The sequence below is a fragment of the Chiloscyllium punctatum genome, chromosome 7 (genome assembly GCF_047496795.1).
Source record: "Chiloscyllium punctatum isolate Juve2018m chromosome 7, sChiPun1.3, whole genome shotgun sequence".
NCBI classification, from domain to species: domain Eukaryota; kingdom Metazoa; phylum Chordata; class Chondrichthyes; order Orectolobiformes; family Hemiscylliidae; genus Chiloscyllium; species Chiloscyllium punctatum.
In genome coordinates, this window is record NC_092745.1 from 108,161,495 (window position 1) to 108,175,735 (window position 14,241).

A 14,241-nucleotide genomic window follows, 5' to 3' on the forward strand; every position below is an offset into this window, starting at 1 on the left:
AAGAAATAAAAGAGACCTAAGGGGCAACGTTTTCACGCAGAGGATGGTAAGTGTATGGAATGAGCTGCCAGAGGAAGTGTTGGAGGCTAGTACAATTGCATTTAAGAGGCATTTGGATGGGTATATGAATAGGAAGAGTTTGGAGGAATATGGGCCGGGTGCTGGCAGGTGGGACTAGATTGGGTTGGGATATCTGGTCGGCATGGACGGGTTGGACCGAAGGGTCTGTTTCCATGCTGTACATCTCTATGACTCCAAGCCGAAGCTTTGAGTGTAACCCTTCTTCGGGATGTTTCAGTTGTGCGGAAATCGACATTTCTAACAAGTTTTTTTTTGTCTCTAACCAAGTTTGTTCCACTGCAAAGTCTCTTCAAAGAATGCCACTTTGAAGAAGTTCTCTGCCTCCCTCAGGTGTGCAGCTCCCTCCACACCCACCCCCAGTCCTGAAGAAGGGTTACACCCAAAACGTCAACTTCTCCACCTCCTGATGCTGCCTGGCTTGCTGTGTTCTTCCAGCCTCCTGCCTGTCTACTTTGGATTCCAGCATCTGCAGTTTTTTTGGTCTCTAACCAAGTTGTTCAATAAAGTCATGACTGAGTTTCAAATTCCACATTCCCTTCTATTCCAGTAACCGCTGATTCCCTTGCCTAACAAGAATCTATCCACCTTCGCTATAACCATGCTTCCACCAAATTCTGAAACAGAGTTCCAAAATCCCTTCACAACTGCCTTACTAGCAACCCCTCATTTTAAAGCAATAGACTAATTAGGGGCTGACTCACATGAGAAACCATCCTTTCCACAACCACCTTGTCAAGATCATTCAAGATTTTACAAATTTGAATCAAATCATTCCTCACTCTTCTAGTCACAAGGGGAAACACACTCATGCTAACCAATTTTTCCTTTCAGCACAACCCACTCATTCTAGATATCTAATAAACCTCCTCTGAACCATCTTTCGCTGGGCATTTCCTTACCAAAACTGCTACCCAAAACTTCAGATCAAAACTGCACACAATGAGAGATATGGTCTCACCAACGCCCTGTACAAGTGAAGCTTAACTTCCATACTCTAAAAGTTAAGTTTTTTCTTTATTTATTCATGGGATGTGAGCATCACTGGCTGTACCAGCATTTATTGGCCATCCCTAATTGTCCAAAGGTAGCTAACAGTCAACCACATTGCTATGGGTCTGGAGGCACACATAACCAGACCAGGTAAGGATGACAGATTTCCTTCTGTAAAAGGTCATTAATGAGCCAGATTGGTTTTTCCAACAATCAACAACGGTCTCATCATTATACTCTAATTTACAGATTATTATTCAATTCAAATTCTATTTGACATGGCAGTTATCAAAGACAGAATACTTACCGAGGTTTCTGAATTCATTTTCTCCAGGGTAGGGGAATCTAATTCTAGACGGCATAGATTTAGGGTGAGGGGGGAAAGATTTAAAAAGGGACTTGAGAGACAACTTTTTTACGAAGGTGGTGGCATGTGTATGGAATGAGCGGTCAGATGAAGTGGTGGAGGTTGGTACAATGACAACATTTAAAAGGCATCTGGATAGGTGTATGAATAGGAAAGGTTTAGAGGGATAAAGGCCAAATGCTCACAAGTGGGACTAGATTAATTTAGGATATCTGATCAGCATGGACAAGTTGGACCAAACAGTCTGTTTCCATGCTGTACATCTCAGTGATAACTTTGATAACACCACAAGGCCATCCCCTACCCAAGATTCCTAATTTATTTCCTCTTGTAAATAACCTTCTTAATCATTACCTCCAGACCAACTTGTGATCCCGTACGAGGACGTCTAGATCCCTTTGCACTGTGGAATTCCATGGTTGTTCTTCGTGAAAATACTACTGACTTCTATTCTTAAGGCAAACTTCATATTTTCTCACATTATTCTTCGTCTGCCAGATTTTTCTCCACTTGCTCAACCCATGTCTATTATTCAATCTGTCTGAAAACTCCTTATATCTTCTCACTTTCCTGCCTACCTTAGTATGAGCTATGAATTTAGCTATCACGCTTTTGCTTACCTCACCCTGCATGGTCACAAATTTATAAAACGTCGTGGCCCTAGCATAGAACCCTGCGGAAGCCGCTCTTTATTTCTATCTGATTATCTGTCTTCTATCCATGCTAGAATGTTACCCCTTACACTTCTATTTTAAACAGCTTCTATTTTAAACAATAATCTTTTATGTGGCACCTTGTCAAATGCCTTCTGGGAATACATGTATAGTACATCTTCAGGCTCAAATTTATCCAGAGCTCGTGTAACTCCTTCATAGAACTTCAATGAATTTGTTAAGTATAGACAATAGATGCAGGAGTAGGCCATTCTGCCCTTCGAGCCAGCACCACCATTCATTTTTATCATGGCTGATCATCCTCAATCAGTATCCTGTTCCTGCCTTATCCCCATAACCCTTGATTCCACTATCCTTAAGAGCTCTATCCAACTCTTTCTTGAAAGTATCCAGAGACTTGGGCTCTACAGCCTTCTGGGGCAGAGCATTCCATACACCCACCACTCTCTGGGTGAAGAAGTTTCTCCTCAACTCTGTTCTAAGTGGCCTACCCCTTATTTTTAAACTGTGTCCTCTGGTTCGGCACTCACCCATCAGTGGAAACATGCTTCTGCCTCCAGAGTGTCCAATCCTTTAATAATCTTATACATCTCAATCAGATCCCCTCTCAGCCTTCTAAACTCAAGGGTATACAAGCACAGTCACTCCAATCTTTCAGCATAATATAGTCCCGCCATTCTGGGAATTGACCTCGTATGACTGATCTTTCAGCAAACCATGCTGACTTGTCCAGATTACTTGCAGTTTTTAGATCAGAGTGGTGTTGGAAAAGCACAGCAGGTCAGGCAGCAGCCAAGGAGCAGGAAAATCGATGTTTCGGGCAAAAGCCCTTCATCAGATTACTTGCAGTCTAAGAGCTCAGTTATAACTTCCTAAATGATCAATTTTAATACCTTGGTTGGTCCTCCCCTTGGATTTTTTACACTGGCAATATGGGCATTCTTTAAATATCTGCCATTGCTTCTCTCCTGATGCATGTCCTCGCCTACTATCCCAATTCATAGTAACTAGCTCTGGTTTCACACCCACACAGAGTCATAGTCATAAAGATGTACAGTACGGAAACAGACCCTTCAGTCCAACCGACCAGATATCCCAAACCAATCTAGTCCCACCTGCCAGCACCCGGCCCATATCCCTCCAAACCATTCCTATTCATATATCCCTTCCAAATGACTCTTAAATGTTGCAATTGTAGCAACCTCTACCACATCCTGTGGCAGCTCATTCCATATACGTACCACCTTCTGCATGAAAAAGTTGCTCCTTAGGCCTCTTTCATATCTTTCCCCTCTCACCCTGAACCTATGCCCTCTAGTTCTGGACTCCCCGACCCCAGGGAAAAGACTTTGTCTATTTATCCTATCTATGCACCTCATAATTTTGTAAACCTCTATAAGGTAACCCCACAGCTTCCGACACTCCAGGGAAAACAGCCCCAGCCTGTTCAGTCTCTCCCTATAGCTCAAATCCTCCAACCTTGGCACATCCTTGTAAATATTTTCTGAACCCTTTCAAGTATCACAACACCTTTCCGATAGGAAGGGACCAGAATTGCACGCAATCTTCCAATAGTGGCCTTATTTACTTTAGAATACCAGCCTTCGATCCAGTCTTAGATCCACTCTACTCCCTTTCAAATTGGATGTAAAGTTCAATCGTATTATTATCATAATTGCTGCCACCAACAGTCTACACTTTGAGGTCACTAATTAATCCTGTAACTGTGTACAATACCAAGACGAGTATAACCATTACTGTAAAAAATTCTCACAAAAGCATTCTATGAATTTTTTGTTCAAGCTACTACTACCAGTATGATTTTATTGGTTTACATGTGGATTAAAATCACCCATGATTATTGCAGTCCCTTTATTACAAACACCTAATTCGTCCTCTTGTATAATTTCTATATTGTGTCAACCTGTTCGTGAATGGGGTGGGGGTGCTGTGGATCACACTCACAATCTTTTCCCTACTATCTTCATCTCTATCCAAACAAATTCCTCAACGCGTTCTCCTCAATGAAGATTATATCTAATGTTTATACCATTTTTCATTATAAAAGCTACCCCTTTGCCTAGCCTCCTATTCTTCTTGAGTGTCACATACCTCAGAATATTCAGAACTCAATCCTGGTCATTCTGCAGCCAATGTATTATCGGATCGTATTTATTCACTTCAACATATGTTATCAATTGATTTACTTTGTTGTGAATGCTCTGTCCATTCAGATACAGATCATTTAGTTCCGAGTTTTGTTCTCTTTGCAGCATCCAATTTTGAATGCTGGTACACATTTTATGGGCAAAAATCACAAGTCTCTAAGGGTCTCTAACACAGATGAATACATGGTGTAAAATGTAGACTAATTGTACTTATAAGTACTATTAATTTCCATTTGACTGAAGATATTTTAAGTCTTCTAGCAAATATGAAACTTTTTTTTAAGTGAAACACAAATAAACGAGAAAGCCTTGCAATTTTTAAGGGGCACAGCTTAGTAATTGCAGAATATAAAACTCTGGATTGTAGCTTGCTAACAGGCTAAAGTATGTTTCCTTAAATTTTCTTAACCCTACCCAAAACGCTAAGACCTTATTAGCTACACCTGTACATGTAGTTCTCCTATAACGCTGTAGTTGCTTTCTAGTGAAATCTCACTTAACAGAAAATCACTTCATAGAAATAATGGAGCCTATGGGAAAGGTGAGGTTAAGGGCAGACCAGCAAAAAATGTCACTCAGGATTGCTCAAAAATCACCCAAAAGTCTAACGCACAGAATGGCACAGCCTGAATGAAGGTTGAAATCATATTTATTCAGAGAACAAAAGCAAATTTAATAATAAATTTTAAAAATGTAAGAAAGCCACTCTCTGTACATTACCTCTTACAGAGAGCTGCTCTATCCCGGCACCTGGCTTCGGCACATGCGCAGAACGTCATGAAGCCATGAGCTCATCTTGCGCATGTGCAGAACGGCACAGAGATTTCATTGCATGCACAGCACGACACAAAGAGTAGTACCAACATGGCGCATACACGGATACCGGAGCATGCGCAGATCAGCAAGCATACGCATGCGCAGGCGTGCAGATTTGGACGCAAACCAATCCCTGCTGAAATCGCGCTATTGCCAACGGAGGGAAACATTCTCCAAATTACCGTTCCCTAATTCTTCAGCAAAGTTATAGCCAAATCATGCTGCCGAAATGCACATTATACCGGAACTACCTATACCTGTAGTATTGTATGCAAAATAAAAATCAGTTTTCACTGTGCATCAATGCTTCAAACATCCCTCAGCTATAGTTCTGATATTGATTGTAGCACAAGGTAGTTAATAGAGTATAATAACAGTGATCAGATTCAGCCATTGCTCCATAGCTGATGAAGAAGAAAGCCTTCAGAAGTGACTTCAAATTACAATTTATAGACAAATCGACCTAAAGGATAATTAACAATTAGTGCTTCTTGTATTTGAGGTTTATGTCAAATAGATCTATACTTGGTAATTACATTAATGTAGAAACAATACATCAGGGAAGACTTATGTTGGAAAGCCAGGTTAAACTTTGAATAGATAATCTATTAACTGATTCTCACTTTACAGTGAAAATTGCTAAAATAATTGGAATCACTGTTTACATAGACAAACACAAACTCTTCATTAGCTACCCAAATCATATTTGAAGGTAATCTGTAATTTTAACTGAGCATTGGATGAATCAAAAGCCATCAGATAACAATATCCAGAACAGAACACGGATACTTTATTGTCTTGCATTTTAACAGCAGCACATTACAAAGCAGTTTCAAGAACTATTTGGTCCCCTCAATTGAAAATATATAATGAACTCCACAACTTCTGAAAGGTTAACAAATATTTATAGGCAAGGCGTAAGATTTGTTACAGACTGTTAGACTGAAAGTGGTATGTGGCATTAAGTCGGAATAATAGTTACTCAGTATTCAAAAGTATACTTGCTCAAGGAATATCCCTGGTAACTTCAAGGCACAAAACCATAACTTGGACACAAATGATTAGCATTCAAATGTATGATACAAAGTAACTAGAAGCTTTGAATCCTCTCACATAATAGACACTCTTTCAAATCCAGTAGCAACATTTATCAAGGATCCACAATATTCCAGCTTTGCGATTTTAAACAGACATCTCAGGCACATCAATGTTGTACTGGTTTGGTAAATATTCTCATTACAGTGACACTAAAAGATGTACAGATTACTAATCTTCACAATGAAGGAGAGAACTTTGAATCTAGGAATAGAAATAAATAGGGGATGAATTGGAAACTATATGCTTCTAAGATTTAAAACAGATAACAAAATAATGCACCAAAGAGGCAAAGTAGGCATAGATTAAGGGCGAGAGAGGAAAAATTTAAGAGTGACCTAAGGGTCAAGTTTTTCATGCAGAGAGTGGTGCATGGATGGAATTAGTTGCCAGAGGGAGTGGTGGAGGCTGGTACAATTACAGCATTAAAAAGGCATCTGAATGGGTATATGAATAAGAAGTGTTTAAAGAGATATGGACCAAGTGCAGGCAAATGGAACTAGATTAGTTTAGAATATCTGATTGGCATGCATGAATTGGACTGAAGGGTCTGTTTCCATGCTGTGCATCTCTACGACTCTGACTCTATACAAAGACATAGACCTACCGTAGCATGTTGCGTTCTGTTTCTGGTAGCTCTTCAAAAGGACCCGCACTATGACACACCAATAAGGATACATCAAACTCATCATGATGTCTGATTCCTTCAGAATCTTTGTATGATCCAGATCTGGATGTCAAAAAAAAATCCTGTCAGCCTTTTCATAAACACCAAAAAATGAATGCAACACATCACTTTTCTAAACCAATCGTGACATTTAAGATTGTAATCGCCAAAAACAAGTTGACCGTTCAATATTTTTAGTATAGAAAACTTGCTCTTGCATATGGGTTGTAGTATGAGTAAACAACAAACACAATTGATCACTGCTCATACTATGCTCTGATTAGATTTAAAATCTATACAAGCTTTAAAAAACCACAGTACTTCTAAACTTGACCAGCTGGTTACTGAAAGTACACTGGGAATAGTTTGTGGAATTCGAGATTAGGAAGCATCAAAAGGACATTGATCATGTTAAATGCATTCAGAGAAGTGCAATAAGGATGATTCTAGGATGTAGGTCATAAAGTTATTAGGATGAATTCTAACCTTATCTATCTCCACCCTACTTTAGATCACCACATTCTGAAACCATACCTTTGATGTCTGTAGACTACCTTAGCTATTCCAATGTTCCCTGGCAAGCCTGTTATATTCCATTTTTATCCAAAATTCTGCTGTCCTACCTCACACCAAGTTGATTCACCCATCATTCATGCCAGCTACCCTACACTGTTTCTCCATTTTAGAAGGCTTCTGCTTGTTTTCAAACCATTTTCTGACATTGTCTTTCTTGCATCCAAGTCTTTAAAGATCCCAAGATCTCTGCTCCCATATTGGGCCTCTATGTACATGTCATTTCTATAGACTGATTATTGAAATCATATCTTCAACTTCTTAGACCAGGCTCCTCAGCCTCGCTACTTACTTCCTCCTGTAGATGCTTCTTAAATCTACAACTTCAAGCAAACTGTTGTGCACCTTACTACATCTCACACGTGGCCAGTGTCAGATTTTGTTTGATAACATTCCTGTGAGGTGCCTTTGGGTTCTTCTGTAAAAATTGCAACAGTCATAGAAATGTACTGCACGGAACCAGACCCTTCAGTCCAACTCACCTGTGCTGACCAGATATCCTAACCTAATCTAGTCCCATTTACCAGCACTTGACCCATATCCCTCTAAACCCTTCCTATTCATATACCCATCCAGATGCCTTTTTGTTGCAGAAGCCAGTAAAGCAGTTTCATTTTATATATCCATTCACAAGATGTGAGCATTACTAGCTGGGTGAGCACTAGTTCCCCTTAAGAAGGAGGTGGTGAGCTGCCTTCTTGAACCAGTGCAATCTATATACTGTAGGTAGATCGAAAATGCCACAAGAGAGGGAGCTCCTGGATTTACTCATTGATACTGAAGGGACCATGATATATTTCCAAGTCTGGAGGTGGGTGGCTTGGAGAGAAATTACAGGTCACAGTGTTCCCATGTATCTGTTCTGTTAGATGGAAGCGATTGTGGGTTTGTAAGGTGCTGTCTATGGAGCCCTAGTAATTTTTTCAGAGCATCTTCTAAATAGTACACCCTGCCACTACTGAACATTGGTGGGAGAGGTGGGGGGGGTCAATGTTTGTGGATGTGGTGTTATTTAAGTAGGCTACTGTGTCCTGGATGGTGTCAAGCTTCTCAAATGTTGTTGGAGCTGCACTCCTTCAGGAAAGTCAGGGGTGTTCCATCGCACTCCTGACCACATAGCCAAAAGTTTCACCCCTATTTCTCATAGACTCCAATTCTGCTAAGCTCCTTTATGCCAAAGACAGTCACTTTCATTTCATTTCTGCCCCATGATTGAACCAAGGTCGTAATAAGGTCAGGAGCTGAGTGGTGCTGATAGAACCCAAATAAACTGTCAGTAAGCAGGTTATTGCTAAGGAAGTGCTGCTTCAGAGCACTGTTGATGACACTTTACATCACATTACTGATGATTGAGAGAAGACTGATAGAGCAGTAACTGGCTGGGTTAGATTTGTTCTGCTTTCCATATCCATGACTTATTTGGGCAATTTTCCATCTTGTTGAGTTGATGCAATTCTTATTATACTGGAACAGCCTGGATAAGGGAATGGTAAGTTTTGTCAGGTCTTTAGTAATGATTGATAAAATGTTGTCAGGGCCCAGTGTTTTGCCTCATGGATTGAACTAAATTGGCTGAAAACTGGTATCTGTGATGCTGGGGCCCTCTGGCAGAGGCCAAGATAGATCATCCACTTCTGGCTGAAGACTGGTGCAAATGCCTCAACTTTAACATTTGCTGATGTGATATATTCCCCCATGAGAATGGAGTGTTGTGGAGTCACCTCCACCATTGTGTTTAATTATCTACTACTGGATGTATCAGGACTATACAGCTTAGATCTGATACTTCAGCTGTGGACTCACTTTGCCCTGTCTACACTGGTTGCTTATGTTGTTTAGCATGCAAATAGTTTTTCGGCTTCACGAGGTTGACACTTCAGTTTTAGTGTGCCTAGTGCTGCTCCTGGCATGCCTCCTTCCCTTCTTCATTGAACTAAAGACTGATCTCTTGGTTTGATAGTAATGGTATAGTGGGAGATACTGAAGTTGGAGATTGTGTTGGAATACAATACCGCTGCTGTTGATGGCCCACAGCGCCCCATGTATGCCCACTCTTGAGTTGCTAGACCTGTTCATAAGTCTGTATCATTTAGCACGGTGATAGTCTCTCTTTTAATTCCCTCACCACCTGTGGTAGACCCAGTCTAGCAGCCATACCCTTTAGAATCTGATCAGTTTGGTCAGTGGTGGTGCTGCTGAGCCATTCTTGATGATGGACAGTGAAGTCCCCCAACCAGAGAACATCCTGTCCTCTTGTCACAGTGCTTCCTCAAAATGCTGTTCAACTAAATGAGTATGCATTCATCAGCTGAGTGAAGGGTAGTTTACAATAATCAGCAGCATATTTGACCTGATGCAATTAGACTTCAGTGGATGCAATGTCATTGTTGAGAATTCCATAGTAACTCCCTCCTGACAGTATAACACTGAGCCGCCACCACTGCTGAGCCTGACCTGCCAATGAGACAGGACATAGCCATGGATGGTGATGCTTGTGCAAGGCATGATTCCATGAATGTGACTATGTTAGGCTATTGTTTGACTAATCTGAGACAGTTCTCTCAATTTTGGCACTAGCCCCAGATGTTAGTAAGGAGAACTTTGCAGGGTTGACAGAACTGTGTTTGCCATTGTTATTTGCAGTGCCCAGGTGATGCAAACTGTTCTGTCTGGTTTCTTTCCTTCTTTGAGACATTCTTGTGGTCGATGGAACTAAATGGCTTGCTAGGCCATTTCAGAAGGCAGTGAAGAGTCAACCACATATGAGAAATATAAATTGGGTAGGTAGAAATAAACCTTTCTCCTCATAGTGGGGTCAACGACCTTAAATCTCTGCTCCCTGGTTTATAACAGGAATTTTAGAGGGGATTTAAGAAATAATTTTTTCATCCAGAGGTTAGTGGCTATCTGGAACTCATGGCCTGAAAGGTAAAGATGGAAATCATCACAACATTTAATACGCTTTTAAATGATCAATTGAAATGCCACAGCATACAAGGCTGTAGGCTGGAAAATGGGATGAGAGTAGATAGGATCTTGATGATCAGTATGGACATGATGGGCCAAAATACTTCTTTCCACGTTTAAAAACACTATGATATTACTGATCGTCTGGAGTCACAATTAGGCCGGACTAGAAAAGCACGGCAGTTTTCCTTCTCAACGGACATTAGTGAAACAGAAGAGTTTGCACAACAACTGACATTGGTTTCACAGTGATTATTCGACTTTTAGTTCCAGATTTTCACATTCAAGTGGTGAGATTTTAACTCTGATCCCCAGGCTATCTGGGTCTCTGAATGACAAGTTCAACAATAGTACCACTACACCATTGCCTCTCCTGAAAGTATTTACTTTTCTTCAGTATTTACAAATGAGAGGGACCGCACTGTTGAAGAGGAGAGTATGAAACGGACTGGTAAGCTGGAGGAGATACTTGGTAGGAAGGAAGATGTGTTGGGCATTTTGAAAAACTTGAGGATAGACAAGTCCCCTGGGCCTGACGGGATATATCCAAGGATTGTGTGGGAAGCAAGAGAGGAAATTGCAGAACCGTTGGCAATGATCTTTTCGTCTTCACTGCCAATGGGGGTGGTGTCAGGGGACTGGAGAGTGGCGAATGTTGTGCCCTGTTCAAAAAAGGGAACAGGGATAACCCCGGGAATTACAGGCCAGTTAGTCTTACTTCGGTGGTAGGCAAAGTAATGGAAAGGGTACTGAGGGATAGGATTTATGAGTATCTGGAAAGACACTGCTTGATTAGGGACAGCCAGCACGGATTTGTGAGGGGTAGGTCTTGCCTTATAAGTCTTATTGAATTCTTTGAGGAGGTGACCAAGCATGTGGATGAGGGTAGAGCAGTGGATGTAGTGTACATGGATTTTAGTAAGGCATTTGATAAGGTTCCCATGGTAGGCTTATGCGGAAAGTCAGGAGGCATGGGATAGTGGGAAGTTTGGCCAGTTGGATAGAGAACTGGCTAACCGGTCAAAGTCAGAGTGTGGTGGTAGATGGTAAATATTCAGCCTGGAGCCCGGTTACAAGTGGAGTTCCGCAGGGATCAGTTCTGGGTCCTCTGCTGTTTGTAATTTTTATTAATGACTTGGAAGAGGGAGTCGAAGGGTGGGTCAGTAAATTTGCAGACAATACGAATATTGGTGGAGTTGTGGATAGTGAGGAGGGCTGTTGTCGGCTGCAGAGGGACTTAGATATGATGCAGAGCTGGGCTGAGGAGTGGCAGATGGAGTTCAACCCTGTCAAGTGTGAGGCTGTCCATTTTGGAAGGACAAATAAGAATGCGGAATACAAGGTTAACGGTAGGGTTCTTAGTAAGGTGGAGGAGCAGAGGGATCTTGGGGTCTATGTTCATAGATCTTTGAAAGTTGCCACTCAGGTGAATAGAGCTTGTAGCGCAGCAGGTCAGGCAGCATCCAAGGAACAGGAGAATCGACGTTTCGGGCATAAGCCCTTCTTCAGGAAGAAGGGCTTATGCCCGAAACATCGATTCTCCTGTTCCTTGGATGCTGCCTGACCTGCTGTGCTTTTCCAGCAACACATTTTCAGCTCTGATCTCCAGCATCTGCAGTCCTCACTTTCTCCTGGATAGAGCTTTTAAGAAGGCCTATGGTGTATTAGCGTTCATTAGCAGAGGGATTGAATTCAAGAGTCGTGAGGTGATGTTGCAGCTGTACAGGACCTTGGTCAGGCCACATTTGGAGTACTGTGTGCAGTTCTGGTCACCTCATTTTAGGAAACATGTGGAAGCTTTGGAGAGGGTGCAGAGGAGATTTACCAGAATGTTGCCAGGAATGGAGAATAGGTCGTACGAGGATAGGTTGAGAGTGCTAGGCCTTTTCTCATTGGAACGGCAAAGGATGAGGGGTGACTTGATAGAGGTTTATAAAGATGATCAGGGGAATAAATAGAGTAGACAGTCAGAGACTTTTTCCCCAGGTACAACAGAGTGTTACAAGGGGACATAAATTTAAGGTGAAGGGTGGAAGGTATAGGGGGATGTCAGGGGTAGGTTCTTTACCCAGAGAGTGGTGGGGGCATGGAATGCGCTGCCTGTGGGAGTGGCAGAGTCAGAATCATTGGTGACCTATAAGCGGCAATTGGATAGGTACATGGATAGGTGCTTAATCTAGGACAAATGTTCAGCACAACATCGTGGGCCGAAGGGCCTGTTCTGTGCTGTATTGTTCTATGTTCTAAAGGGTGAATGCTCCTTGATAGTACAGTTAAATTTCCGTTGGCAATCAAATTGCCTAAATGGAAAGATGGGAAGATATCAACACTATGGCACATACACACATTGCTTTGCACTCACCGATTCCAAAGGGCCACTAATGCATACTCATGCATTTCTGTGTTCTGGGTCCCCTTTCTTCCCTCCATACCCATTGCTGTTCTTGACATACGCAGTGGTTTCATTCCATATATACTGGCATGGTCAGTGATATAGTTGTACAGTTGATGAGCAGTTGTCATGTTTGTGGACAAAGCTATCGTCCCTGGAGAAAAAGATCGAATTTCCAAAACTCATCATGGTAGAAGGCTTTTACTTGCATGCTTAAAAAAGAATTGTTGTATCTTACAGCTAGTATGTTGTTCAAACTTATCAATATCAATCACATAAATCTTGTTATAAGACTAGCTATTGAGTGCTCCCTTATATTTAAATGGAAAGTCAAAGTCATTGCTGAGGCCATCGCTGCCCTCTCCTAATCTCAGCACCTTCTACTTGAGATCACTGACAAGTAAACAGTTAAAGCAACTCTGCTAGTTTTACTTATTTATTCATTTACATGTTGTGAATATCCTGTCTGGGTCAATATTTGCTGTCCATCTCTAATGGTGGTAGTGAGCTGCCTTCTTGAACTGCTTTTCCAGTTTCAACTCAGGAACACTAATTGAGTGATCCATAATGTGGCATTGTACCATAGCTTTTCATTTAAAGAACCTTCTACATGTTTTCCTCTTTGGTTCAACTTCTATAGTACAATTTTGGCAGAAAAGCTAGCAACTATAATTTTTTTTCTGTAACATGTAACTAGCTGCAATAACGAAGGTAGCCTAGGGTAACTCATTATTCTATTCATGCAATTCAGCTGGTGATCACATGGAATAGCACCCTATCACATTGTGGTATATCAGTTGGAAATGCCAAGATGCTGAAAAATCATAAATTACGTTTATTGTTGATTAGGATATTTTACAGTTAACAAAACAATGTAGGTACAGAGAATATTAACTTATTTTCTCAACCTCACCCTACAAATGAAATTTTAATAAGCACTGTAAAGACTATCTATGCACTGTGTCACTTTCTTCACTCATAGGTTAGCTGTAGTTCATTTAACACAGCCTTTAACATTTAAGTACAATTGGCATTCCATTGTAGTGAAGTATAAAAATATTGCAGATTTAACTAATAAATGTATTGAGAGATTTGCTTTAGTAAATATTGACTGTGCAATCACTGTTTTGAAATCTCTCCTTGGCCTCATTCCTTCCAAATCTGTAATCTCCTGCAGCTCTATAACCTTCCAATTTACCTGCACATCTCATCTAATTCTGGGCTTGATCTTCCTAGATTTTAGTTGCCCTGCCATTGGTGGACATGTCTTCTGTCTAGACCTGAGCTCTGGAACTCCCTGCTAAACTTCTCTCTCCCTCCTCCCTTCTTTAAGATGTTCCTTAAAAAAACCTACCTCTTTAAAAAATCTGCCAAATATTACCAAGGTGGCTGGGAGTCCAAGTCTGCTTCAGAATATCCCTTTGAGGTGACTGGGACATTCTGTTACGTTT

General features: G+C 41.2%; 1 protein-coding gene across 9 annotated transcripts in view; it reads right to left on the reverse strand.

Moving 5' to 3' along the window:
• szt2 (SZT2 subunit of KICSTOR complex) overlaps positions 1–14,241 on the reverse strand; it is a 266,338-nt gene that overhangs the window by 9,465 nt on the left and 242,632 nt on the right. For all 9 annotated transcript variants that reach the window (XM_072574543.1, XM_072574540.1, XM_072574542.1 and 6 more), the window contains 2 exons: positions 12,761–12,944; positions 6,799–6,921 (listed from right to left, as the gene is read on the reverse strand). In XM_072574543.1, the coding sequence (XP_072430644.1) occupies positions 6,799–6,921; positions 12,761–12,944 (307 nt within the window). The remainder of the gene's footprint in view (positions 1–6,798; positions 6,922–12,760; positions 12,945–14,241) is intronic.